The 22,982-nt window shown below is 38.9% G+C and overlaps 1 protein-coding gene across 1 annotated transcript; it reads right to left on the bottom strand.

Moving 5' to 3' along the window:
* Positions 1 to 12,197: 12,197 nt before the first annotated feature.
* LOC145989001 (uncharacterized) lies at positions 12,198 to 22,624 on the bottom strand. Its single transcript, XM_083124301.1, has 2 exons — positions 22,542 to 22,624; positions 12,198 to 12,589 (listed from the first exon to the last, which is right to left on the bottom strand). Exon 2 carries the CDS (start codon positions 12,573 to 12,575, stop codon positions 12,198 to 12,200), a length of 378 nt encoding a protein of 125 aa, XP_082980427.1. The 5' UTR covers positions 12,576 to 12,589; positions 22,542 to 22,624.
* Between the last annotated feature and the right edge of the window lie 358 nt (positions 22,625 to 22,982).

Genomic DNA, 22,982 nt, shown 5'->3' with positions numbered 1-22,982 from the left:
GGAGACCTTCCTGCACGCATGAAAGTCGCCATGTTCGAAACTGGCGCTATTTTCTTGCTGTTCGCGTGATCGATTGTAATTTATACAATAATCACGTATTATTATTATAAACATAAACCTTTAATGAAAATATATTTTAAAATGTATAATCCGATGTAATTTACACGTTTTTCTTCCATTAGCGTACTTTCATAGAACGGACTACATGATGCGGAAGAAATCCGTTATTAGGCTGTTGCCAACCACAATACTTCTCACTAAGTCAAGTAGAGAAACGGAAGTGGTATGTTGATTGTCGGCATATGATAGTGTGATTTCACATTGTCAGTGACGATCCTCCGGGGATGGGGAAGGGGGTGGGACGCAGGAGTCGATCTATAATACAGAGGTGTTCACCATCCGGATGGTGACATCCTCACACTTCCGAATACTTTTGCAGGTGAAGGAGGGCAGGCCGTAGGGTGAGGGAGGTTGATTTAAAATGAACACCTCACAACAAGAGAGAAGAAAAATGTGACAATATTTAAAAATTCACCCCCAAATATGAATTTTATTTTATATGTAGCGTACAAAAAAATGTGACTGCCTCAAAATATTTCTGTATTCTACAGTCTTCTTTCCCCACTCTTATGCTTCTCTAAGTTGCCGTTTTAGTTTCCCTTGGTGTCTTGGCTGTATAATTATTAATTTAGTCAATCAAATCATATGTATTAGCTTACTTTGATTATCTATAATAATAAATCATAACACTTTCCAACATCAAATAAATTTAATGAAGAAACTCCGGTTTCAAAACGTAATTTAGCTCATGTGTCACATTCTTCTAGCAAGGTTTTTTTAGTAAAATATGAGAGAAAATTAATCCTTTGGTACGGAACCGTCTTACTTCTGGGGGATAAGATGTACATTTGGATTTGATTTTTTTAATTTAGCGTTGCTTTTCTTCCACTTTTGGCTAATCCCGACGATGAGAATGAGTGATCGTCAGATGAAATTGATGAAGGAACACAAACAAATAACACCCATGCCGGGATTCGAGCCAGGGAACTTCGGTGAAGAGTCTGAAAGTCGGCCACCAGGCAAGATGTACATTTTTTTTTTTTTTTAACGTAAATTCAATAACTTTCAACAGGTCATCACTCAGTGATACCCTGCTTATTCCGCATCTGTTGACAAATGGAATGTTTTTACTCCTTGTAGGCTATGTGGATTATTTTTTTTCATATTTGCAACACTGTTAGGGTACACGTGCTTTTGTTTACAGAAGGTCTTAAGTTCTATGATTCTCACTTTAGTTGACGCTGGACTGGCTACCCATTTGCTAGTTTTCGCCTCACACGGTACTTGTTATACCGTACTTGTCGATAGTCTTTCGTTCCCATAATGGCGGCCGCGCTAGATGTAAACAACGTATCACTTCACACTTTTAAAATACGATAGCTATTCACCCGGGAGGAATATCGCATCGCATTAAATGGTTTTAGGTAAAGAAGAATGGCGCTGATAAAATACATAATTCACAATGTTTACTATACACGTATGGAAGAATATTTTAGCTTTTTCAATAGTAAACATGCCTTTCGTGTTGTATGCACTCGGAAGCCACAGACAAAAAAGGCTACCTTACAAACTCACAGAATATCTTCACATGGCCAAACTTTGCTCTGATTGGCTGTTCCACAGAATCTAGTCGAAGAAGTTAGTAGCAATTAGAACATGTCCTATTCCTCAAAACCAGTCAAGCAGTCAGCCAGGCGGCCATGATACTACCCAGAAAGTCAGTTCATCGCCAACTAGGGCATTCCAACTAGAAATCCAGTTCCGTGTGATAGGGGCTTTAGTTTCGTCTACGTTTTCCGTGTTACTTTTGCCTATCACAATTAAATGCTTCGCTCTCAGCACAGCTTCACCTTCGTTACAGTTCCTGGAATTCACATCGCATTCGCAATATTTTAAAATATTGCGTATTTTAAACGTATCTTCCAAAACGATGCTATTACGTACTGCTACTGAATGTAAACAAAGATTTATCCTACATAGAGCGGCCATATTGGAAGCAACACTAGCGCTCAGGTGGTAATTTTAATCGCGAATAAGATTTTTGGAAGCTTTTACATAGCATCAGGGACGTAGCTAGGTTGATTAGTTTGGGGAGGGGGCAAAACTAAATATTTTTTTCTATCAAACCATTAAAACTAACAAACTATTAATAGACCATATAGGCCTACATATATGTACAGTATGTGTGTGTCTGTGCTTTATATATATTATATATACATAAAAAAAATACGAATATAGACTCGCGAAATCCACGGCTATTATTCGAGAATTTAAATGCAGAATGAACTCATTAACTTAATGGCATCTAGACAGTCTTTAAAAATCCATATATTTTCTCTTATGTTAGATTCGAGACACAAACAACAATGCCATTAGTCCTTACTCCTTAGATATGTAAATTTGATCGAAGGAAATTGAGAAGTAGAGAACACTTTGGCTTTTGTTTATAGCAGAATCGAATCCGGCGCCCTTTAGTGCAAGGCGACACCGTTAATCACTATTCTATGGAACATGCCCGAGTCTTTGTGGCGTCGTACTGTACACATTGGAGAACGATGACGATATATAAGAAATTTTATGCACACATCTAATTTCTTAAAGTAATAATTTTTGTACGAGCAAAACTGAATATATGATGGCAATAGAAATAACAAAATTCTGGTACGACAGATTCAAGGTTCGATCCCTGGTAGGAAATCCAAAATTTCTGTGATGGCGCAACATCGTGAGGACAATTGGGAAGCTACTTAAAATCAATATGTAAGCGAATTCCACTCTCAAAACTAGATGGGACTCGATGTGATGACCACGCGTCGCCGAATGGAAAAACACTTCGGAGGCTTTGTCCTTCAAAATTAATTTTACTGAATAATTGTAGTTTTCTTTAGAGGACCTAAACATTGCTTTTTTGCACAGTACAATGTTGTTTTCTTTCACCCTACTTTTATAGTTATACATTCAAAGGATTCCACTCCCGAAGCATGAGCATAACGCGCTACGAAACCATAGGTCCCAGTTTCAGACCTTGGACAGGTGTGGTTGCATCATGTCTCTCGCATCGCTATTCCTTCGGATCATCATTCAATCTTATCGTCGCATTTAACCCAAGAGGTAGAAAAACGGCGTAAAATAACGAAATAGAAATGATTGATTGACTTGGTTCATTTTTACTTCACTTCTCTTACACTTTTTGGCTAATCGTGAAGATGAGAATGAGTTAAGATTAAATTGATGAAAGGACCATCACAAAGAAGACACATGCCTAGGCCGGGATTCGAACCCGGGACACACTGCTTCCTAGCGTAACGTGATAACCACTCCACCATGGAGTTGACGGCGAAAATGGAAATGGAAATTAGAAAATGCCGTCTTGAATTTACAGGAACCGAGTTCACCACCAAGGGCAAAAAATTTTCGCTCCCACTAGGATAGTAAATAACAGAATTTGCTTGATAAGTAATTTCACTCTCCATATTTCATGATATTATTATGTAAGTAACTATTATTCGTTATATAACTTCGGATTAATTCCATTTGTATGTGTAGTCAACTTTCCCGCCTAAGCAGCAGTCACAGCGTCTGCATTTGCGGGTGGAGGCCAGGGTTGTTAAAGATCCAGGAATTTTTAATAAATTCAATTCCAGTCCAGAAGAGAAAATCAGCAAGCGTAAATGGGTTCTGGACAGTAAGGAACCTTTTCGTCTGTAGTTTTCAATTCTGTCTAGGAATATTTTTTTCAGATGAATTTAAATTCGGTCCAGGAATCTTATTTCCTGATGATTTTAAATATGGTCAACGAAATTTTTTTTCTGGATCAGTTTAAATAGGGTCCAAGTTCCGTATTGAAATGAAACAATTCGCAACTTGATACGAATTTCAATTGTGCGAGAGAAAAGGTTCCGGTCCTGTTACGGGACCCTGTAGAACAAATTAGAATGTACGCGTTTCTTGATCTTTAACAATTCCAGGAATTGTAAATAAAATCATTTCCCATCCGGGAGAGAAAATCAGCAAGTGTAAATCGGTTCTAGGCCTCAATTCAGTCCAGGAACTTTTTTTTTTCGTATGAATTTAAAAAATGTGCAGGAACTCTTTTTCCGGTTGAATTTAAATACAGTCCGGGAATCTTGTTTGCGGCTGAATTTAAACACTGTCCAGGAACCTTTTTTTACGGATCAATTTAAATTCGGTGAATGAATCTTTTTCCAGATCAATTTAAATGCGATCCAGTAACCTTTTTTTAATGGAACAATACACTATTTGGACCAAATTTATATTGTGCGAGGAAAAAGCTTCCGGTCCTGCAACGGAACCCAATAAGGGCCGTGTTCATAGTTAAATCTCAAGACACTGTGTAAGAGATTCTTAGCCAAGACGATCTTGGGAAGGTAATCTCGTCTTGAGACAGTGTCGTTTCATAGTCGTATCTTGAGAAACTCTTGGCTAAGAGCCGCTCTTCCCAAGGAAAGAAACTTTCTCTTCGCCAAGACGACGCTAAATGAAGAAAAATCAGAAAAAGTCATAAAAGTATGCAGTATTTTCAAACGTAATATTTCTAGAGCATGCACACTACTATAAAAAGTTGACTACTTACCTCGTTTCCTTCCATGAATGAAACGTGACTTATTCTTCATCACACGTGAGATCAAACATGTGGTTGATCAGTCGACCCTACTTCATTTTTTCGAGAGGAAGACAAGCTGGCAGGTTCGCCGGCTCCCGTGGCGGAGTGGTTAGTACATTGTGCTACGATACCAGGTGTTTGTAGTGTCCATTGATCTATTTCATCATATCATCACTAATCCCCATCTTCGCAATTAGCTAAATGCGGCAGAAAAGCGAGGTAAAATGAACCAAATCAATCGAAATTTCACTCGCAATGCATGAAAATGAGATCTCAAGCACTCCGTGATCCTGCCGGAATCTCGCGTTTACAGAAACCACTATGAAACCACTTCTCGGATCAAGCTGTTCTTCGAACTATTTGACAGTCATCAATTGTCGACCAATCAACACAGTAGGGCAAAAAGAAGCAGATGTTTCTTGAAAATGAGTGGAAAGTTACCAAGGAAAGATATAAAGTCGGTGTTATGAACACAAGGGTTGAGTGTGGGAACCTGAAGGAACCGTGACATCTTTGTCATTCACCTCCCGCCAGAAAAGGGACAAACAGTAGAATTTTGTCTCTTGCAATTTGAAAACCCTATGTCCATGCTGAACCATAGAGTAATTAACCCAGAAAGTTCTAGCTACCTGCAGTGCGTTTCGGCGCGGCCGATAACCAGAGCCAGATGAAGAGAAGAGTTTGTGGGAAGGAGTGACCTGGCTTAGGCCCCCCTGGTGTGCATGAAGGGAAAGTGTGTTTTCAAAAGGTCCCCGACTTCCCAGAAAGGGACGGCCCATAAAATCACTGCATTTCCTACCAATGCATCTGTTTGTGTTCAAGCAAAGTGTATGTCACCGTAGGATCCGAGCGCTTCGAGTTCTGTCGGTTGAGTCTTTTGTCAACATGGTGCCAATCAGAGTTTCTTTCTGCCAAGGTCGTTGCACCTATGAATCGGCTCTTCAGCTTGAGTGCCAAAGACATGTTGTACGGAGGAAAGTAGCACCGGAAAAATTACCTTCTTAAATACGATGAAACCTGTAAAACATCCACAGATATTTATTCGGGGGTGGTCCCTCTGACAAAATATCAATATTCTCAAAATTCTTCGAACGGACTGTGTAAAACATTTCAATACTCCAAAACTGAACCTGCTCTGCAAGACATGCCTCATTAAGCAATCAATGTTCCTTTGATAAGTTGGTATGTTCAGTATGGCACTATATTTTAATTAATGCTGATGGAATAAATCAATAAGGTTTGTTAAATGACAACGACTCCTTACCACAAGAATATAATTTTTCTTTACGGATATCCCACATAACGGTTGGGGGTTCGACGTGCTGACCCCACGTCACCCAATTACTGGTTAATGATCTCCACACCTCTAGGTAGGATTGTGGGAGGGGGACTGGCAGTCGGGAGATAGGCCAAGACCCTTCCAGGGCTGTCGAACAACGGGTTATTATTTATTTATAGATGCTTAAATATACGTATGTGCAACCACACATTTTTTTCCAGTGACTTATTGCAAGGGTTGGTTATTGTACTTGACTCAATAAAATAAACTTACTGTGCGAGGCAGATTCATACGAACCAAAAATAGCCAAAATAATAATAATAATAATAATAATTTATTTGAAAATTACAAAAATGTATTTACTTGTTGAAATTTTCGATTATTCGAAACGTTTGTTAAGGAGTTGAGTTGAGTTGGTGTTTCAAGTTCACTTTATGCACAGTAAGGCTACTCAGGACTGGAGCTACAGTTTAATGTAAGATCCAGACCACTATGTGCCTCCACCCATGCATCGAACCCAGGACCCCTCGATTGCAAATCAACGACGCTATCACTGCGCCATCGGAAAGGCATCGTTTGTTAAGGAGGATTCTCAACATCGGTCTTCACGAAATCGAAAAAAATATGCGACTCAAGAAATCGTACAGTTTGTGAAGATAATTATTTTTAACATGTTGCGTGCTTTAGACTGTTTCAATAGTAGAATAGTTATTTGATGCGAATAATACTACTTACCCGGAGATATGATAATCTACATAGGCATCCTGCCACCATTATACTTATTTTTGCGTGTATTGCGCTCTGATTCGGGACCACGTGTAACTGTTTGCATATATGTGGTTTACCGCTGCCAAGCGGTCCTTTTTAATCTCGTCACAAACTACTCAAGCTCGAAACATTATTTGGACGCAATGGCAACACACAACGCCCAACCCTGCCTGTTGTTGACCTGCGACTGCGAGGGGTGGAAAAAGACCACTCCCTCAAAATTCCGAGAAACATCGAAGTGCTAGGTTCCTACACTGACATCCACTATAGCTAGAACCAGGAAAACGAGAAAGAAATGTATTGTTTGGGGTTTGTGCCACTCACATTCAAGAGCAGTGTTTCAAACTGAAAGCAAAATTTACTGAAACACCAATTTGCAATATTTGTCATGAAAGTAAAATTTTCAGCAAGTGTAGAACAGTTTGCCGGGGCCACTTGAAAGTTTCGGGGGGCCAGTGCCCCCGTGCCCCCCTAATGACGTCCCTGCATAGCACTTATGCTAGCAAAAATGTTAAAGGGAATGCTTTCGTCTAAAGTCGGCCTAAGAGTAGCACGACAAAATGATACTCAAGATGGAATTAGTTTTCATGCATTTTTCTTCCAGACTGCCAAGAGCAGTTGCATGGGGGACACAGATGGGCAACTGCCCCCTTGATTTAAAATTTTATGAAAATAAAATGCGCTTCGTAAAAATTACTCGCAAAAGTTTGATGGGGCGGAAGTTTTAATAGAAGATCGTTGGTGGGATCCCCCCTCTGCCATGGGGATTCGTATCCTGGATGTGACCACCAATGCTGTGGTAGTATTGTAGCTGGACGTACAGTCACGGACACTGTCGGCTTGTAATGAATACATTGACTTTCAATGGAATCGTTACAAGCCGGCAGTGTCCGTGACTGTACAATTGTAGTGTTGCAATATTATGGACCAAAGTAACGCGAAAAAAATCAACTCAGCAATACACCCTCTCTCCCTGTCAACAATACAGTCGCTTACAGAGAAAGGCTGTCCCACGGCGTACAGCTTGGTGCTTATTGCTTCCATTCAATTCTCAAAAAAAGTATTCGAATTATACAGTATTCCCAAATTAACAATATTTTCAATTTTCTTATAACAGCACCACTGAACAGTCATTATTTGATTTGATTTATAATAAAGATAATCTATGTTTACAAAATAATATATTTATAAATTAAATGACACGTATTAGGAATGATTCTTATTACGAAGAACGTCTGAATGTGAATTAACAAAAAAAAATGACATTTTCTCATGAAGACGGCAGTTCGAAAAAAATCAGGACAGGGATTAAAGATGGTGAACTGTCCCGAAAAATTGGACGTTTGGTAGCTTTGTATAAATGGTTATAAAACTAAAATTACTATATACATGGTGGCATAACTTCAGGAGCGTGTTTCTTACATGTAAATAATGAAAATAGTTAATATAAACATAGGTCCGGAAATGTTTGGTTTCCGAGTTATAGGCTGCCACAACACGTGCTCACTGGAATTTGTCTATCTTCCACATTTGGTCTATGGCACTTAGTTATTCACAGTACCATAGAAGAGATGTTCAAAATGACCACCCCTGGCCTCAATACAGGCCACACATCGACGTCGCATGGCCACTCGAATACGCTCCCAAATGCCTGGCGTGTTCCGTATTGTCTCAAAACCTGCTACAATGCGATTGCGGAGAGTATTCACATCTACCAGTGCAGACGAATACACCAGTGATTTCAACATCGCGCTGCGACGCCAAGGGTCCCGGGTTCGTATCCCGGTCGGGCTTGGTTGTTTGTGAATGTCCATTCATCAATTTCATCATTTCATCACTCATCCCCATCTTCGCAAATTAGCCAAGAGGCACAAAACGCGAAGTAAAATAAACTAAATCAATCAATCAATCAAACCAGTGATTTCAAATGGCCCCACAAGTTGAAATCCAAGGGGTTTATATCGGGCGAGCGTGGAGGCCAAGCAATTGGTCCACCTTTACCGATCCACCGACCAGGGTATCTTCGATTCAGATATCTGCGGGCAACAAGACTAAAATGTGCGGGAGCACAATAATGCATGTAGTGAGTTTGTTGACATATGTTCACTGGAACATCTTCCAAGACGGGCCTCTACAGCATTGTCATCTACCAAACCAAACACGAAGTGCATATTTGCTCATTCCTGATTGGTGTACATGGTCTCAACAACGCCCACTCATCAAATACCTGGTTGTGTTACAGGAAACCACCTGTGGAAGATAGACACAAACCAGTGAGCACGTGTTGTGACAGCCTATAACTTGGAAACCAAACATTTCCGGACCTATGTTCATATAAACTTGTTTCAGGCACGTATCCAAGGAGGGGGCTTAGGGAACTCGAGCCCCCCCGAAAGTTTTCGGTTTACACTAGATAAAATGAGTTTTTTTGTTTCTTGTGGTGTGAAATAAGATAATGTGACGATAATTTAAGAGGAGATATAATTATCGAGGCAATACGGAGAATGTTCTGTACCCTTGTTATTGTTAATAGTGCGTATCCAAGGTGGAAATCAGGGGCTCGAGCACCCCCCTTTAGGAAACTTTACTGTTTACACTACATAAAATTAGGATTTAGGCTTCTTGAATAATGTGATGATAATTTGAGAGAAATAATTATCGAAAAAATACGGAGAATGTCCTATAACCCTGTTATTGTTACTTGCACGTATCCAAGGTGAGAATCAGGTGGCTCGAGCCCCCCTCCCCAGGAAAGTAAAATTTTCAGTTTGCACTAGATAAAATTACGTTCTTGTCTTCTTGAATAATGTGACGATAATTTAAGGAGATACAATTATCGAGGCAAGACGAAGAATGTTCTATAACCCTGTTATTGTTAATAGCTCGTATCCAAGGTGGGGATCAGGTGTCTCGACCCCCCTCCCCCAGGAAATGTTTCAGTTTACACTAGATAAAATTAGGTATTTGTCTTCTTGAATAATATGACGATAATTTAATAGCGCGTATCCAAGGTGGGAATCAGGGGGCTCGAGCCTCCGCCCCACACACACACACCTTCAGGAAATATTTCTGTTTACATTAGATAAAATAAGGATTTTTGCTTTTTGAATAATGTGACGATAATTTAAGGGGAGAAATACTTATCAAGGCAAGACGGAGAATGTTCTATAACCCTGTTGTTGATAATATTGCACGTAAACTTTTTTTGAGCTTTCAGTATTGTCGCAGCAAACTTGAGCACTATGTAGAAACTTGTCAGTATTTGGAAGCTGCACAGCAAAGGTATCGCCACACGTAGACCGATTCGTTGTAATTTTTAATCTCTGGAAGGCGCGAGAGGGAATATTCTTGAATAAGTGGAGTCGAACTACTGGCAATATTTATAAATCGTTTATCTGCGAAACGTTCTAGAATATACTGAGATGGCCGCGGTGGCTCAGTCGGTAACGCGTCTAACTACCATGCTAAAGGTCCCGGGTTCGATCCCCGGCCGGTTCAAGACCGGGAACTTTTCTAACGATGGAAGCGGCCCCGGCGCCCACCCAGCGTCGAATAACATGGGTATCTGGGGGAAACCCTGGGGGGTAAAGGCGGTCAGGGGCGTGATGCTGATCACATCACCCCCACCCACGACCGGATCAAGAAAGTGTGGGGCGTTACCCCCACACCCCCTATACGCCTTCATGGCGTGGTGCTAAGCACAGGGGAACACTTTACCTTTTTTACTGAGGATATAAATATGCGTTAATTAGAACCATTCCCAAATAGAAATTCTTTGACCGAACCTTGGATCCAATGAAAAAAATGGCGTGTCTCTGACATCATTTCCTTTTAAGCGTTCAATTCAAGGACTTGTTCATGATTTATTTGATCGTGTTAAAGGTGCTTTACTTCAGTCTCTAATACGAAATTATAAAAACTTCTCGTGAGTTGATTTTTAAAAACGTGTCCGAGATAAAGAGTAGCGTGCCAACGATTTTCGGCAGGGAGAAGGGTTACGCATACTATTTTTGGTGGTCAGTCCTCATTTGGCCATATTTTCCTGTTTTTGACGTTCTTTTTTTAAGGACTGTGTAAAATGGTGTTATGACTCCACCAACCCTCCCTTGGGCACGTCACTGGAGATATCTAAATGAGTAAGCATTTGATCGTGGGAGAAGAAGCATTAGATGTGTTGGGAAAGGAAGGGTTTTCACTGTGCAATAATTGTTTCGTGATCCAGCTGTATCCTATAGAAGACTTCCTTTGTTTCGTGCCGATATATGACAAGACTGCGGAAGCTGTGACAGACAATTTTGAACACTTGCGAGTGCTTAGGCCTGAATATGAACAGTTTGGTGGGTTTCGGATTTTAAAAGAGTTGCAAACAGGGGAGGACAAGACACATTAGTGGTGTTCAGGCTCGAATCAGAGAAATATTCGAGAACTGTCTGCGTCCAGTTCGCAGCACACAGTTTGAATCTCGTGTTGTCGAGTGGATTGATTGTCCATCCCGTGCATGTGTAACAGCTTCGTAAAAACACTTTTGGTTACCTGGTACACAGATGTCTTGATGCCTGACGAGAAGAAATGGACGAACACACATACTAAGATGGTTCCGGCACACAAAGTTAATGGAAACTGAGGAGTCGAGTGGTAAAAAAATGTTCCGATTTCACGTTCTGATTAAAATCACAGCCTTAAACAGTGGTGACGATTTAGGGGATAGTTGCTCCCTATTTTTATGCCTCCATACTATCGCCACTTAATCCTAAGCCTTGCTTATCTAACAAGAGAAAGTAAACTTTCCTTGCACCCCACCCCCCAGGTTTTGGAACCAAATTGCCACCACTGACCTTAAACATATAATTGTGAGGTTCTATCTATACCCCTTAAAAAAATTGTGTTCAGCCCCCCCCGAAAGGAATTCCTGGATACGTGCCTGACTTGTTTCATTGTTTACATGTAAGGAATACACTCCTGAAGTTATGCCACCTATTTCTGGGACACCCCAGTAGACTGCAGACTTCTGGAGTCTGCCTCTCTCCAGAAACAACCCATTCATTTATGAAAGAAGAAATTCGAAATTCTTGCGAGATCCTAAAAATGGTCCAAGTTATTTTTGTAGGTTCTTATAGCTTTGCATTAAAATATTTCATGGCTCGAAGGGTCCCCTTGGCCCCCCTTGGGTACGTGCCTGATTAAAGATATTTACTTCATATAAGTAATTTATTACGAATGGGATAAAGGATAAGTGCCACTGTCTCACGTCATAAATCATTCTCATTTTAGAATTATATTTATATGAACGTAATTTAATAATAAGTAAGCTTAACGTTTAAAGGTGTGTATTGTATAAATGAAAAAAATACATGGAATTACACGAATTCCTGATGATTAAAGCATAAAGAATAATTTGTCATAGTCTAGATAATGACGTACAATTTCACATTGGAAATTCCCATTACAAAATACTCATGACATGTGTTAATTGTTGCTTTCTTTCTTCATATTCTTGTGCTTCTTTCGATTATGTCTCGCCTTTTTGCTCTTTTTACTTTCTTTGCACTGGTCTTGTTTACCATCAACTTTTTCGCGTTCTGATTTACTTAATCTGTCCTTTGACTTGTTCCTCCTTCTCTTCATCTTAATCTTTCTCTTCAGCTTCTTGATTTCCATTTCCTTTTGCTGCAGCAAGTAGTTGACCTCACTCTCGCTGCTGGTGCTTGTGACGTCCAGAACCACCTCCTTGTTGGGGTCAGAACGGATGAAGTTCTTGCACTCGAACGTCAGGTGACCCGCGTAGCCACATTTCTTGCAGCCAGCCGTCTTCCCCTGCCCGTCTGAGAGATTTGATGCAATCATCTTCAGTCTCTATTCTGGAAAACAAAAAGCCTGTGAGTGTGTGGAATATTATTATTGCTCAGGAACCAGTGTGGTACGTCCACACGTAAACTACAAAAGTCTACATTCTAAGTTACCTGAACCCAATTTATGACCTACCTAAGGTTTACGATTGTTTCTAATAGTGTGCAAAGTCAGTTAAAACTAACCGCAAGATTCCAAAGAGGAAACATTTCTGGATGTTTACTGAAAATTAAATATAATTACTGAAAATTCCAAATAATAACATGGGTGCAGGAAAGATGTTATTAAAAAGTTTAGGCCATATTGGGTACACATGTACTCAATATGGCCTATTCATATATTTTGTTCTTTCACAACAAAAATGCAACAGAAATTTTAAAGAAAGTACCACAATGTTGTTTTTATAGGTAGATAAGTACATTGATACACTAACATTATATTTACATAATGAAACATGAGATTTGCACAAAGAAATAATATTGTTTACAAACCAATAAACAAGGGAGTGACATATCACAATTTGTTGCCAGAAGACCAGGGGCAAATGATAGAACCTTTGACTTTTATCATCCTCAGTGAGTTCCACACACTCTACGTGAACATAAGAGTAACAAATGTCGCATTTGCCCATGTCCTTCACGATATATTCCTATGTAGGCCTACCTTAAAGTCCGCGCGTTCATTATATCCCCAGCGGTTAACAAAGGGAGCGGTACTCTTTGTTAAAAGAAACACCCAAGCTGGCGGTTTTCTTTTGAAGTAGAAGCACCAAACTGGAGTAGGAAAGCGATGTTGCCAAATTGAAGAGATAAAGAGGAAAAGCACAAGGAAATTGTAAGGAAACAAGAAAAAGAAAGAGAAACAAGATTAAAGAATATGGAAAGAGAAAATAAATACAGATAAAGATTAAAAAGGAAGTGTTTAAGGATATTATCGGAGGGGGGGGGGAGAAATATCCAACTCTTACATATTAGGCCTTAATTGACACCGGTGTTCTGGGGGTATTCTGAATTAAACGTGTTAAATACTCAAAATTGAGTTTTATAAACCCACTCAAAAATACTATTTATATGCATATTTACATATTTTAATTTACTACATTTAACCAATCAATGTGCTAGCTTTAAGTTTTTTTTCGAAAATCGAACAATCAAAAAATATGGACAATGTAACATGGTATTTCATTCAAATAGACATCATCTATTACACATTCATCCAAACTATTTTCGGGGGTTTATGAACGATTTTAAAGGTGGTCTTGAGTGATGGGCACCCCTGTTTAGGGAATAAGGGCAGATCAAGTATAGTGTTCTGTAAAGCTAAGAAAAAAGTTACTTTCTGTAGACACACTGTCGTAATTAAATACTTTGTGGGGATTACGATATGGTTTGAGGACGTGAATGATGTTTTTTGGGGGGGACACATGATATGATCTGGGGGGACGCATGACATGATTTTTGGGGGGAATGCGCCATTGGCTTTGAGGGAGGGTGGGCACCTGTGCTCTGCATGAAGGAAATAATATTCTGCAGTTTTGTCTTCATACTTAGGATTTTCACTATCAGCCGTGAGTGATAACTTGCATGCAAAGTCTAAGGAAAAAACTAAAAGCACAACACTATAACAAAGCAACAAAACTGCACATAACACAACTAGTTAAAAAGAATCAACCCCGCACGTGGTTATGGAGCAAAAATAATGAGAGGCGGCTTGCAACTACAAGAAATGTAAGTAAAGAAAACGTGGCAACAACGTGTGAGTGCACGCGCTTATCGGGAGCGGCTTGGCTATTGTTTGCTATTGTTGTCAGTGTTAAGTTTTATAAAAGGGTTGCCGATGGGGACATAATAAACGCGCGGACTTTACATAGTGTTCTTTTTCTCGTTATAAACAGTACCTTTAGATTAAAGTCTAAACTAAGTACGTAAAGTACAAATTATGAGCTCTCATAATATGTACTAGAGATATAGCTAAACACCTATCACTAGGAAATTGTAGTAAGTAATAATATCCATTTGCAATATTAGATCACGTAGAATACAATCACGAGGTCCAGCTATTTCGTTTCATTGTCCTCAAGTTACTGAAATATAGGCACAGCAAACAGGTTCAATCACGTCATTCGGACAGTCTAATTGACATACTAACGTCATCTGATGAATTAACCATGTAACTACTTGGATACAGCAAATAGGCCATATTGGGTTCAGGTACCTTACGTGTAGAAGTGAAATAGAATTATACTTAGTTTCAGCTGTTGAATTCTTCGAATTGATGTTTTAAGCAGAAAAGAAACGCTAAATAACAGACACCATATCAAATAATACTTTAGAGCAATGTTCCCTCTGACTGATAATGTTGTCGACTTGTAATCAAAGGGTTCTGGGTTTCATCCCAGTTGGAGGCACATTGAATAGTATTAGATCTCACTTTAAGCTGTACGTCCAGTTCAGATTAGCCTCTCTGAGCATAAAGTGGACTTAAAACAAACTTTGTTTATTGTCGTCTGCTTTTTCGTGATTGTGACTTGTGGTGGCTCCTAACCAAACCTTCCTTGTAACTTATCTGCTCCACTTGCTGGGAGAAGCCAGAGCACATCAAGGCGAACAACTCGTCTTGGTAACAGTTTGTTCGTTGATGCTCGTTTTCATATTACAAGCATAGGCGTAGCTACAGGGTGTGCCGGGTGTGCCTAGGCACACCCTAATGGGCTGCTTTATCAAAGAGAATTAAAGACAGATATTTCAATGAGAGAGAAAATAAGCGGAAGTTTGTAAGAAATTGAAAATGTCATTACTTGGTACAAACGTGTGCATTATCGCTGATGAAACGAGTGTCTATAGTTTTTCGATTTTTTGATGTCATTGGAGAAAGAAGATATTTACTGCATTCTACTCTGTACTGCAGCGCGTTTCTTCTATACCTGTCACAAGCTGCACGTGTGAGAGAGCTTTCTCCAAGCTTACCCAAGTTAAAACTAAATTAAGATCAACTCAGAAGCAGGATAGATTGGAAGCCCTGCTCTTGCTATTTGTGGAACAGGAAAAAGCTTAGTCTATTGATGTAAATGAAGTTATTGATTAGTTTAAGAACATTGTACCTTTTGACAGACGTCTCTCATTATAGGTGACGTGTATTTTGATGTATTTGTTTGTAACATTTTGAACATTTTGTGTGTGTGTAATTTCTATGCAATTTGATTTTTCTACTACATATATTCAGAAATTTTCAACACTGTCATTTAGTGAATTTATATTCCTTTACAAACAACAGTGCAGTTAAAGAGCCAAGTGATTGTGTTGCAAAATATGCTATTAAAAAGGTAAAAGACCTCATTTTTTTTCTTTGTGCACACCCAAATATAAAGTTCTAGCTACGCCTATGATTACAAGTCATCGAAAAATGGCAAGTTGTATCCGTGCTTGAGTTTGTGTTTTAAGTCCACTTTATGCACAGTAAGGTTGATCGGGACTGGACCTACAGTTTAAAGTGGGACCACTATGTGCCTGCATCTGGTACCCCTTGATTATGTATCCTGAATACATGCAATCCCACGGTAGCTTCATTGTTGCCATTAACATTTATCTTTACTGTTAAGATTCTAAAAGAGACAGTTTGCTAGAGAGGCAATGTCATGCCAGCTGAGGTGCTGTAAGCGTGAATTCACTAATCTACCGTTCCACAGGATGTCACCTAATCTATCCGTATCGTATTGCAAATGTTGCCATTTTGCAACATAAATAATAATAAATGTCAGTATCAAACATGAATTTTGGTCCCGTGATTGCATATGTGTAGGTTAGAAAATGTTGTTCTTCGAGAATTCGGAGCTTCGAAACGAACAAAACAGATATACAAGATTTGTTTGTCAAAGTCAGATTGTTTTAAGTCGACTTTATACTCAGTTCAGACAGGTTAATCAGGACTGGACCTACTAACCTATGCACATGATTACTAGGGAACCGATTATAAGGTGCAGCACCTTTCCAAAAATATAGTTGTTTTCATACCGATCGTTTGAAATATGTATTTTACGACATTAAATCACTTTTTTCACAATAATTTTCATTTTCTTTTTATCCTGTTTCCAGTATTTCCATGTCATAGACCATCACTAAACGCAACTGTTGTTTTCAAACATCAACAGTGTTGCCACTGTACCTCATATTTTTTTTTAAACACCCATTTGGACTGGTACGCCTTTACGAGGCATTTCAGGATTGGCTATACGCGAAAACGATCGGTTTTCTTCTCTGAACTATAGATGGCGAAATAGTCCATCTACCCAAGGTGGAAATTGACGTCCAAATTTCCGTACGAATGTTTGACATGCAATTTTCCATGCTTTGTGGAAAATAAATTTACACTTTCACTTACATTTGGCAACACTGCATGAACAACACTGCACCCCGTTTGTTGTTTCTATGTTTAAAAATATCTACTTGGACAGGGCTAACATTTGGTATATGACTTATGTGTGTACAGGTTTCGGTTACAAAGTAACGCCACTCTTAATTCCCAGTCTCATTATTTATTTTATATTTTGATGTTTTACTTAGGAATATATTGATTTTCAATTTCCCGTTGCTGCGTAACGGGGGTGGGGAGGGGGGTCGAAATGGAGCGGCATCTGCCGCCACCACCCAGGGAGGCAAAATGACTAGCGCCGGCCCTGGTTCATAGCAAAAGAAAAATCCCCGCAGCTTATCGTCTAGTGGCAGTATATGTACTTGTTATTGTGGTGGAAGCCGGCATCGTTTGTAAATGTACACATGGACGTCCGCAGAATTTTTTCCAGGGAGGGGCAAGGAAGGTATTTTTTTCAGGGGGGGGCAAACGAAGGCAAAATTTCCCCCAAAATAGTGTTGTTCTCTAAAAAACATTGCTTAAATTTGAATTTATGGTGTTCATGCAATAATTAACACATATTATTGTGGATAAAATGAAATTATATGTGTGAAATACATATTTTTTGGTTGACTTTCATTTTCCAGGGGGGGGCACGGCCCCCCCTTGCCCCCCCCTTCCGGACGCCCATGAATGTACAACAAAGGCAACCGACTGTCGCCGATCACAGAGAGGAAATAATAATACTCCTTGAGGAGGAGTGTTGTGGTCCAATTGTCGCGGTTTAACACGTTGGCATGCTATTATCTGCCGTTGCAGTTCCCTACCAGAGTATATGGGTTTTGGGAGTAACAGTTAGAACGCCACCAGTGCATTAATGCAATGAAAAATAATATATATTTTTTTTATTTTGTTTGAAATCACTCAAATAAGGAATCGGATGAAGAAGTCTTCTTTGCAGTATTTTTGGTAATTTTACGTATGTGTTAGTTCATATTTTGCAAATTTTTAGTCCATATGTATGTAGCTACATACAAAGCCACTTATTAGTACATATTAATCCTAGTCCTGGTATAATGCATGACATTTAAAACTCAACGTTAGATAGACCTGAATTCTCTAATTTTCTTGTTGTACGTAACAGCTGTGCATCGGCGCACTGCAGCGATTTTTCTATCTGCTCCATTAGCAACACTGCTTCTTGAGTTGTGTCGCGCATCGCACGGCAGAAATATCTGTGCTGGACTCTAAAGGAAAAAGTGGTGCTGAAAAAGGTTTTGAGAGACATTTTTGAAAAGAACTCTATGAAATTTCAGACTGGCTTTGCGGGTATGATGTGGTGAATAAATTTTACTGTTGGTCATGTTTATTATTCTAGACTAAAAAATGTGTTGGGAATTATCAAGGGTATGCGGATTTGAATCATTTCAATACTGCAGTGAGAAAACGCAGCGAGTCTGAATTGCATCTTTATAGTTTCTTTAAATTTAGTAGTTTTGTTGCTACCCCTACTAGAATTGACGTTCTTTTGGATACTCAACGAAAAGCTGAAATAGAGCTACACAATGAAAAAGTAAAAAAGAACAGGGAAATATAAAAGAGGTTGATTAACGCCGTCTGCTATTTAGCAAAGCAAAAACTGCCATTCCGAGGCCATGAGGAAAATGCAGCATCTCTAAATAAGGGCAATTGCATGGAATTCCTTATTGCAAGTGCCGAGTTTGGTCCCTCATTAAAAGAACATTTATTAAATTCTATAGCTTTTCGCGGTACTTCGGCAGGCATTCAAAATGATTTAATAAATTCAGTTTCGGATGTTCTGAGAGATGAAATCTACAATGAAATTCAAAACACAGACTTTGTGTCTATCATGGTCGATGAAACATCAGACATTAGCAAAAAATCTCAGGTGTCAACAGTGTTACGTTTTTTTTCGGCCTCACAGAAAAAAAGTCATTGAAAGATTTCTTGGATTTCATGACATGAGCGCCGATAAAACTGCAGGAGCTCTTTTTAGTCACATGACTGAAATAATGAATAAATAAGTGTGGGGATAAATTAATTGCCCAGACATACGATGGATATCCTGTAATGAGTGGCCATTTGAATGGCCTTCAAAGTAAAGTTTTGGAAAATTATCCTAAAGCTTTTTTTACGCATTGTTATGTTCATGTCATGAACTTGGTGCTGTAACAATCGTTAGAATGCAACAAAGAGCTTATGGTGTTCTTTTGTGGTCTTAAATCACTGTCTACGTTTTCTCTCCTTCTCCAAAGAGGTTACACGAACATTCTGCTTTCATGTCCAGAAAGCTCCCGTCATTAGCTCCTTCGAGATGGAATTTTACTTCTAGGCTAGTGTGGACAGTCAATGACAACAGAGAAGCACTGCTTATGTTTTTTGAACATGTTAGTGAAAGTGGAGACTTCGATCATTTGACTGCAATGACTTCAAGAGGATTTTCTAGCTTCCTGAAGGGTTTCGAAAATATATTTTTAAAAAAGGCTTTATCCAACTTGCTTGCCTTTTCAGACGTATTATTCAGTATATTGCAGTCTAAAAATGTTGATATTTTGTATTGCAGTAATAAAATAACTGAATTTCAACAACAGCTGAAAGAGGAAAGTGAGAATTTCGAAACACTATAGAATTCTATAACTGGTGCAGTAGAAGAGGAAGAGGTTGTTGAAATGAAAAGGAGGTGACTGAACAACGAATCACAGAAAGACCACTGCCGGAGGCTTTACTTTGAAATCATTGATAATATCAGCAACCAGATAACAATTACATTCTCATCATTTGAGAAATTGCAATATTTTGATTTACTAAATCCCACAATAATACAAGAGAATACTTTCCTCACCATCTCGTACATAAATTGCAGGAAATTTATGGCAGTCTGTTTAATTTAACCAAACTGCAGAATGAACTTTGTTTGGTATGCTTCCAATGAAGGATCAGAGAAAACACCAATTGAGGTTGTAAATTATCTACTGGATACGAATCTAGTGGGTGGATTTACGGAAATATATAAATTAGCAGTGTTGATCGCAACAATTCCTTCCATTACGTCATCTGTCGAGAGATCGTTCTAATCACTGAAGAGGATCCACACATTCTGCCGATCTACTCAAACTCAGAACCGGATGACGAATTTAAGTCTTATCTCCATCGAGAAAGAATTACTTTCTAAGCTGCGAGAAGGGGATAAATCCAAATTTTATGAGGCGGTGATCAGCGCATTTCTCTCTAAAGAAAGAAGAATAGAGCTGGAATTCAAGTAACTGTAAAAAATGAGCAGTTGATTTTTCAAAATTTACTTTTTGAAAGGATAAATGAAGGGTAAGGGGAAAAACCGGGAATGTGCATTTTAGCGATTTTGCAATGGACGGCTCATTCTTATGTCCACGGTGTTTTTTGTAGGGGTGATGGGAGTTCAACCAATCCCTCTGGTTGCAAACTCGTGCTTTAAAAATTAATTGTATGGCGAAGTATTGAACATTAATTTTCTCTTATAAACAGTCCTTGCTTCTCCTTACCCTTCAAATATATTACATTTTAAATGAAGTATTTACTTCATTTAAAATAATTTATGTAATTTAATGTTTTTCTAAATATTTATAAATTTATACCAAAAAGATACGGAGAAAATTTGTAATATTGGTTCACAGAAATGAGAGGGGGAGGGGTTAACATTCCTTATTTGCCAACGACTTAATTTCAGGATCAGAAGACCCCACTGTCGTCAATGTGTGTTTTTCTTCTTTCAGACACTCGGAAAAAAGTTTTGTCTTGTCACAGGAAACCTGTAGGGGTTATAAACGTGGGGGCTGGAAAAAAAGGTCTGTTATGGTCAGACTCTTGAGCGGGGGGAGAGTAGCGGACAGGGAACCTTGTGGTCTGCTTCTTTCGACAGAGCAACCCTCCCTCCAGCAAAGTCTCAATGCAATGGATTTGCGTTCGAAGGGGGAAATGGAATCAATATTGGTAAGACTAGGAAGAATAAATGATATCTGTTCTCTGCTTTTTTTCGAGCCACGCTGATACGGGCTCTTAAGAGAGAGAGAAACGTGATATTTAAACACACGAGAGAAACAGGACATGACATAGAGTGGGATGAGGCTAAGCAGATAGGAAGGGAGAAGAGAATACTAGTGAGAAAATGGAAGGAGGCCAAGAAAATAGAGAAGAAAGGTGAAGACACAATGAACTGGAATGGGGGACTGATGTTAAACAAAGAATGGAAGAAGGTGTTAGAAAGAGTGGAAAGGACAAGAGAGAAAGAGGAGAGAAGAAGGAAGAAGAATGAAGGAAAATGAGCGTGAGATAAAGTGTCCAACCACATTCTAGATGGAGGTAAATATGTTTAACCTTTTAGGTGAAAGTACAGTTGACAAGGGAAAGCCACCTGCTAGAATGTTCCAGAACAACTTTATAATAGTCTGGGAGAGAGTAATGTTTGTGTATATATATCGTCCTGTTTTTGTACCTTGTTACATTTGTACTTGGTGCAGAGTCTGAAGGAGACCTTGCTAGAAGGTTGAAACGTTACGTTTAGTTTATATTTTATAATAAAATAAATTACTGCTTTGGTCAGCATATTGAGTTTTTCATATCATGGAAACAAGGCTTAATGGTGTTATACTTAAAATCCTGTCCCTAATGAATGATTACGTATATGTATATATGCTTACGGCAAGAGCTGTGTCCCCTCCCACAAAAATCTGGATCTGCCTATGCATTATGGTTTGGTTTTCACCAGCAAATCAGTTAGTTGTAGGCTGTAGCTATTGTCCTTGTTACTGAAAACGTGGTGTTTTTTTTTAATAAGAAAATATGTAAATGCAAAGGAATGTCGTCTAGAAGATGAAATGCTAATATAGAAAAGGAGTGTTATTGTTGACAGACGTACTTTGAATATCAGTTCGAACAACATGCCTTTCTCCAAATATATCTTCACACCTAGAATGTCTTGTGCCTTAACTTATCGTTAGTCAGTTTTGCTACTAAACGAAATGATTACTTAGCCGTATGCAAACACGTCTAAGCGTAAAGCACTCTTGTTATTTTAGAGGATATGGAAATAGCACAGTGCACAAAACCGTTGATAGAAAATTCCAACGCACTGTTGAATGGAAAAGCACGTCTGTGAACAATGGGCGACACCGCACAATAATACAGCAGTGTTATTGTTGGCTGTGTAAATTTATTATCACTTCGAACAAGAATTACCTCCGGCTCCCTCCCCCTAAATCTCATACATTTGCTCCTAGAATGTCTTGATTGATTTGTTGATTTGAGTTATGGATAATAAAAACTTTGTCTTTCTGCCTCTTTTGGCTAATCGGTAAGATGAGAATGAGTGATGATATGATGAAATTGATGAAGGGACACTCACAAAGAACACCAATGTCTAGGTCGAGATTCGAATCCGGACCCCCTGGGTAACGCGCTGTGATAACCATTCCGCAACGACGTAAAATGTCTTGTGCGTTAACGTTAGCCAGTATGCGATGCGACTAAACAAAATACAAAATATTTTGTAATTACATAGCAGTTTGAAATCACTGGCAAAACGTCAGATAATTTTCTTCTACATGAAATTAAAATACTTACCACAGTAGACAAAAACCGTTGATACGACCATTAAAAGTGTAATCACTCTCGATATTGAATGCTAACCTTGCTGAATGCGCTAACTTTTCATACCTCACAACTCGAGAAGCACAGATTAGTTGTATTACTTAATCGCTTCACCCGGTTGTCGAGAATTTTCTGTGTTTCTTTCGATCCTTGTGGAACATATGACCCAGGGTAAGCTACAGTATATTTGACGAGATATGAGATACAATCACAGCCTAAAGGATATGGAGGTCTCAAATATATCAAAGGCATATTAATACACACATATACAGGGTATATCATACACCCTGTCCAAATACATGCCCAGGAGGCAAAGGAGGAAATGTCCCCTCACAAAACACTATTTCAGTCTGAAATTATATGTTCCTTTATAATAACATAAATTACTGCTACTGTAATGAAATTATGTGTAAA

The sequence above is a fragment of the Lepisma saccharinum genome, chromosome 6 (genome assembly GCF_977018435.1).
Source record: "Lepisma saccharinum chromosome 6, izLepSacc3.1, whole genome shotgun sequence".
In the NCBI taxonomy this organism is placed as follows: Eukaryota; Metazoa; Arthropoda; class Insecta; order Zygentoma; family Lepismatidae; genus Lepisma; species Lepisma saccharinum.
This window is presented reverse-complemented; position numbering and strand designations above follow the sequence as displayed.